Source organism: Pygoscelis adeliae, unplaced genomic scaffold (assembly GCF_000699105.1).
Source record: "Pygoscelis adeliae isolate BGI_AS28 unplaced genomic scaffold, ASM69910v1 Scaffold100, whole genome shotgun sequence".
In the NCBI taxonomy this organism is placed as follows: domain Eukaryota; kingdom Metazoa; phylum Chordata; class Aves; order Sphenisciformes; family Spheniscidae; genus Pygoscelis; species Pygoscelis adeliae.
Window position 1 is genome coordinate 554522 of NW_008824034.1, and position 6096 is coordinate 560617.

The window sequence follows — 6096 nt, forward strand, 5'->3', positions numbered from 1 at the left end:
ATTTAATTTACAGCAAAATACTTCAAAAGAGTGAACTTTCTGTTTTCTAGGCTTCATGTTTTAAAAGATACAAAATGTTATTTTCACTTAAGATGAATATGCATCCCTTTAGAGAAATAGTAGCTGTTCCATCTTAGCTTTAATACCAAATATAAGTTTTTGTAACATATTTTGTGCATAAGGTACAGTTATTGCTTGGTCTAATGGGGTAGTGCTTAAGATTTGGTTATATTTTTTTTCTTCAAGTTGCTGTTATTTTAATTATATTTTTAAAAAGTAAAGCAGTTCAGATTCTTTCCTGGATTATAGTGATATTCATACAATTTAATTGGTTTATATCAATTAAAAATAAAATTGGGCCTTTGTGAGTTAAATTTATATATGATATCTGAAATGGATTTTTTTTTTTCCCCTAGGACTGTTTCCTTAAGGAGTTCCCGTTGCTTGTTTTCATGACTTTGAGCCTATTTAATCAGAGATGGAGCAGATGGACTGCAAACCCTACCAGCCACTGTCAAAAGTTAAACATGAAGTGGATCTAACTTACACAAGTTCTTCAGATGAAAGTGAAGATGGGGGAAAGCAAAGGCAATCTTATGACTCAAGAGAAACTCTGAATGAATATAGCCAAGAGCTAAGACTTAATTATAACAGTCATAGCAGAAAAAGAAAAACCATTGACCAGTCCACGCAAGGTAAATTGTTTATTTTATCTACTAATTATGGTTATTACTTTCTAATTAATTACTATGAAACAGTATCATGTTGTCAGCAGACAAGCAAACATCATGTTTTCAAAGGCCTGTAGTGACAACCCACTTTTTACCTATTTTTAACCATGCCGTAATATCAGAAATTTCGGAAATATTTTTTTGAAGGAAAATTGCTTTTCTAGCAGGATGGACTGACTGGTATTCTGGAGACCATCACATGATAGCTATAGATAAATATTTCTTTAGTCGTAGCTATTCTTCTTACTAATGTTGACTGATTAATTATTTACTACCTTTGCATATGTTGTGTACATTCTGATATAAAATCAACACTGAGTTTGTAGTCTATCTCTGCATATGCTTACAAAGCCTATGAATGAATTCAAATAACAATTCTCTTAACAAAATTTAAATAACCAAGTCATTTAAAAACTGAAGATAATTACTGTATTGTAAGAAAAAAGCCAACAGTTAAGTTTCTTTTTTAGCCTTTTGCGTGATATGGACAGAAGTCTAGGACAAATATTTGAGAGCTTATGATGGTTGAGCTAAGGTTAGGAAAAGCTACTGCTTGGTTAGAGATAAAAGCTAAAGACTAAAGAAATGGAAGATAATGAGCAGAATTTACTGCAGCATTCCCTGATAGACTGCTGCTCGTGGAAACCCACGTGCTGCATTCAACACACTTGGTACAGGCAAGTGGCTTATCTGTTGCCTTTAGCTCTGTCACAAATTCAGGCAGGATGGTGGGGCAGGGAGAATATTTTTAGGAATCGGAGTGCATGTCAGAAGCAGCGAGAGTCCTGTCCCCTTAAACGTAACAGCAACAGGGTTCCAAGGGCAGTCACTCCCTGCTCTTCAAGGAAGTGGTTAAATTGATCCATTATAGTGGATATAGTGTGGCCAGTACTTCTCAGCTAAAAATTTTGGTACTTATTAAACAAAACCAACAAACAAAAAAAACCCAACAAAAAAACCCCTGCAACCCAGTCCCTCACCGCTCATTCAGAAAAGCCTTCTCCAATTTTCTGAATATTTAATTTTTTTTTTTTACAAGAAAATAAAAAATAGGCTTTCTGAAGCTGGAAAATTTGTCTCCTCTGTGATGTGTAAATTAATGCAAAAATTAGAATAGCTGTGATACATAGCTCTTACAGCCTTTTTGTTTTTTACTGCAGATATTCTGAATCAAGTTACTTTCATAATACTGGTGTTGTCTGAAAGTACCTATAATTCATGGGAGAAATAATACCTAGCTGCCAGAGATAGCCTCAATCAATCCATGTACATATATTCCCTCCAAAGAGTTACAAAACTGCAATATTGGGAAAGAAAAAGTCATGAATACAGATTTCAACAAAGTATGGTATAGAAAACTTGACATACATGTTTGATTCTTTATAAATTACTTGATCTTGAACACGTTATGAGAGTTTGGTTAACTAAGATATGGCTGTATTGTTGTAACTGGAGATGATGTAAATGTACTGTAGATCTACTTAAAGCAACTGCCTCATTACTGATAACTGTGGCTATGAAAGCATAACCTCTGCCTTGACCTAGGTCTCTGAAGAGCTCCCTGTTTGCAAAACTTTGCTGCTATCGGTATTATTGTCAGCTGTAGCATCACTAGCTTGGACACATAAAAGGGTTGCAATCACTCTATTGTAGGCATAAGAAACCAGCCTGTGTGTCATATGTTGAATTTATTCTTCCAGAACAGTGCCTCTGAAAGCAATCTCATTAATAATTTTGGAGAAATGGTCAAATTAGTGTGTGTTTCTGCAAGAAGTTGTCAGGCGTGAACTTACCTCACTTATTCAGGACTGGCCTGTTAGGAACCAGATTTATGCTTGCGCAGACCAACAAGTAATTTACACTCATGTTGTAAGATGATTTTATTGGAAATATATGCCCCAAGATTCTTCCATTCGAATTAATTTCTATGAGATACTGTATGAATTTGCAGATCTTCTATTTTACAAGAATTGGTATTTTTCTTCTTGGAAGCAATACAGTCTTGTACTGCTTCAAACTGCAGTATGAGGCTTGATGTCCATGTTCGCAGAAAATCACTTAAGCCTCTACAGTAGTTTGTCAATATGCAGGGCAGCACTTAAATACTTGCTTTACCTCTAGGCACCTTCTTTCCTGAATTGTCTAGGTCAGTATATTGTTATTTAATATATACTGCTTGCTTTATTGTGTTATTGAGCCTAAAAGTGTTTTTAAAAACATATACTTGTGTACTGGTTTGTAAGGACGGAGGTGAACTTTGCTTTTTGTACTAGAAGTCACAGTTTTTTCCTGTGACAAATTCAGTTTGGTATAACTGAGTTAGTTATTGCGCTGCTAAGTATATCTGTTTGGCTTCCCAGGAGTTCATCCCTATATCTTTCTAGTGATTTAAATCATACAGTTTTCCCTTGCCACAAATTGAACGGAAATGTTTGGCCTGGCAAGAAACATAGGTTTGAAATATGAAACTGGTTGAGCTCAAAATTCAAAGAAGAGCAAAAAAGTTTGGAAAGCTGAGTGTAAAATTTCAGACTTCAGCCAGAGTTTGATTTGATTACAGTGCTAGTGCGTTATTTCCAAAAGGACACCAGGTTTCACGGCGTGGGGCCTGGGTGTTGGAGAGTTCTTGGTGATTCTTGGCAGTTGCTCAGTCAATACCAGAAAAAAATCAGGTTCAGTTTTGGACTCTGAATCTGGCATGAATCCATAAGACTGTAGATTGGATTTGTTTTAAATCCATTCTTTTCTAAAATTCCTCATGAGAATCTTTAACAAAATTTTTCTCATGTTTGGCATATCTTTGGAATGTAAAAAACCCCCCAAAAATCAAAACCAAAAGCCCCACAGCGCCCCTTCTCAAAGAGGATTGTTCTGCAAGGAGAGCACTGTACCATGCCATTGTTTAAGACTATTGCATAAAAAAATTCTACAATTAAAGCTAAAGGGGCATCCATAGTGGTATCCCCAGGTAGTGACATAATATTCTTCTCTAGCTACTAGCTGCAACTGAAATAGTACCCTGTACTTAATGTGTGATGAATTAATGGATTGCAGAGTGAGGATAAAATCCATGAACTTCATCCACGAAAGGTGTGAGAATAGATGAGAAAACAGACATGTAGTAACAGTCATGAATGAAGTGATAAAGATGAAGGGTGAGAGAGCAATCAAATGAGCTCTAATGATGGTATGTGAGAAGAAAATTGTTTCGGAATAAAAAAAATAACGAAGAGAAGCTTATAACGGGAAGAAGCGTAGGGGTATCTGTATTGATCTGGTTAGTTTTGTGAAAAGAATCACCAATTTAGATGTTTATGGAAACTGGAAGAGTTTGTATTGGCTACTTAAGCGTGGCAGGTTATAGAAATTAGACTGGGCAGTCATGTGAATTTAGTAAATAGCTTCAGAGTAAAATGTGATTTATTGCTCAAAATACTGATATATCTCAGCAATTTCTGTGGAGATTTTTGTTATGAGCAGTTTGACTGTTTCATTTTTATTATCAATCTTGAGGATTTGTTTCTATGAAAAGTTTCAATTGGAATCTGAGATTATGTAAAATCATTACGTGTGGGTATTTATGTGTTTGCATGTGTAGACAATCTATATAAACCAGAACTCTACGTGGTATGAACTCAAAGGAAACGTTTTCAGAGTTCTTAAATGTATCCTACTGAATTGAATAGCACCGTTAGTATTTTGCAAAACATTTTTTGTGTCAAAGTTTTGTTTGAAAGTCCATGTGATCTTGCAAATTGCAAAAATTTTTGTTTTAATGATTGAAAACAATACCCAAATATAGAATACTTAACTGCTTCAATATTTTTGTACTCCTTACAATTCCTGAAATTGTATCTCAAATCTTACTCTTCAAAGAGGAATGGTTTATTGGTTGGTTTCACATGTCTTATAGATAGGAATATGAAAGAAAGAAAGAAAAAAAACCCCAGTAAGTATGGAATTAATCTATTGATTAAGCAATGATTTCTAGGTGATATTCTTGAGGTCTAGTACTGAGTCCAGTGCAAGATAAATTGTGTCTCTGGAGTTATTTGCATCAGAAACTTGTAGTTATCTGGCAATTCCAGATTTAACAAATAACACCACAGACTGTTTCAAGCTGGGCTAAGTTCTACTGGCCTAACAACTCAATGTGAGCAGATACAAAACTCTCCTGACAAAGTGTCATTGACGCCTGAAGAGTCAGTGCTAATTGCATAATGTGTACATCTTAAAATGCATTCTCTTAGTCACTGGAATGTTCAAACTCCCGTTTATCTGAAGATATGTAAATCTGCAATATCTCATCCTGGCAAGAACATCTTATGAAGTAAATTCCTGGCAGATCCAATATCATATAGTTTGGGGATATTGGCAAACATAGTAAATTAATTCTTGGAAGAATCGGTAAACGCAGTGTTTTGTACTTGAAAGCGATGGGGTAGAATTGGCAGAAGTCGTCAGAAATGTTGTTCTTGCTAGGAAACTCATTGATGGACCTCGCTGCGAGGAAAAAAGTTCTCGTAGCTGTACCATACATAGATCGTACTTCTAGCTTATTTGTGACATGTTTATATCATTAGAACTGTTTTCTTCCACGGTTTTCTCTGTTTCCACCGAAGTAAATATGAAAGGATCTGTACTCTACAAATACTGGCAGTACAAAAAAGCTTTATGGCTTTTAGGTTAATTATAGATTTGTAGAAAACACTAGTTTAGAGGAATGAATTCCTGATAGGATAAGCATCTGGGATTGAGTCATTGGCATGATAAAGTTTATTGATCGTTAACAATATGAGCATACGGTGGTAAATTTCTGGTTAGACAAACGTGTATTTCCTGGCAAGATAAATATATTGAACTGCATTATGGCAAAGCAAACTGGAGTTATTCCTAGCAGGAAGATCCAACAGCAAATATTTTCTGGTAAATCTGTGTGAAAAAAATCAGCATTACTAGTATTCTAGGAAATGACGTTTTAGAGTGCTTCACAAAGAATTGACCTTTTCTGCTTTTAGCCCAAGAAGTAAGGAAAACTTTTTTGTAGGACAAAAGCTGCAGATTGGTAACATATTAAACGGTTTGTAGAGAAGGTATATAAAATTATCTTCAGGAGCAATAGGTAAACAGATCCAGCTAAATGTTCAGAATCTTCCTTGAATGAACTCCATTGGCTTCAGGAAGAGGCCTGGGTCACAATGTGAGAAAGCTGTGCTCTTCAGCCTAAGGCCGCTTCCGTTTCATCCTTGATTTTTTTAGCTTACTGCTGTTGCCATCTGATTCTCATTTCTGCTCTCCGTTACGTTCCAGAAATGGTGAGGATACGTGGGCCATAGAAACGTTCCAGTGCTGAAAAGCACTTTCT

General features: G+C 35.5%; 1 protein-coding gene across 1 annotated transcript in view; it reads left to right on the top strand.

Moving 5' to 3' along the window:
* The first annotated feature begins 478 nt into the window (after positions 1–478).
* TENM1 (teneurin transmembrane protein 1) overlaps positions 479–6096 on the top strand; it is a 253686-nt gene continuing 248068 nt past the window's right edge. Inside the window, exon 1 of the mRNA XM_009331179.1 lies at positions 479–695. Within this exon, the coding sequence (XP_009329454.1) occupies positions 479–695 (217 nt within the window). The remainder of the gene's footprint in view (positions 696–6096) is intronic.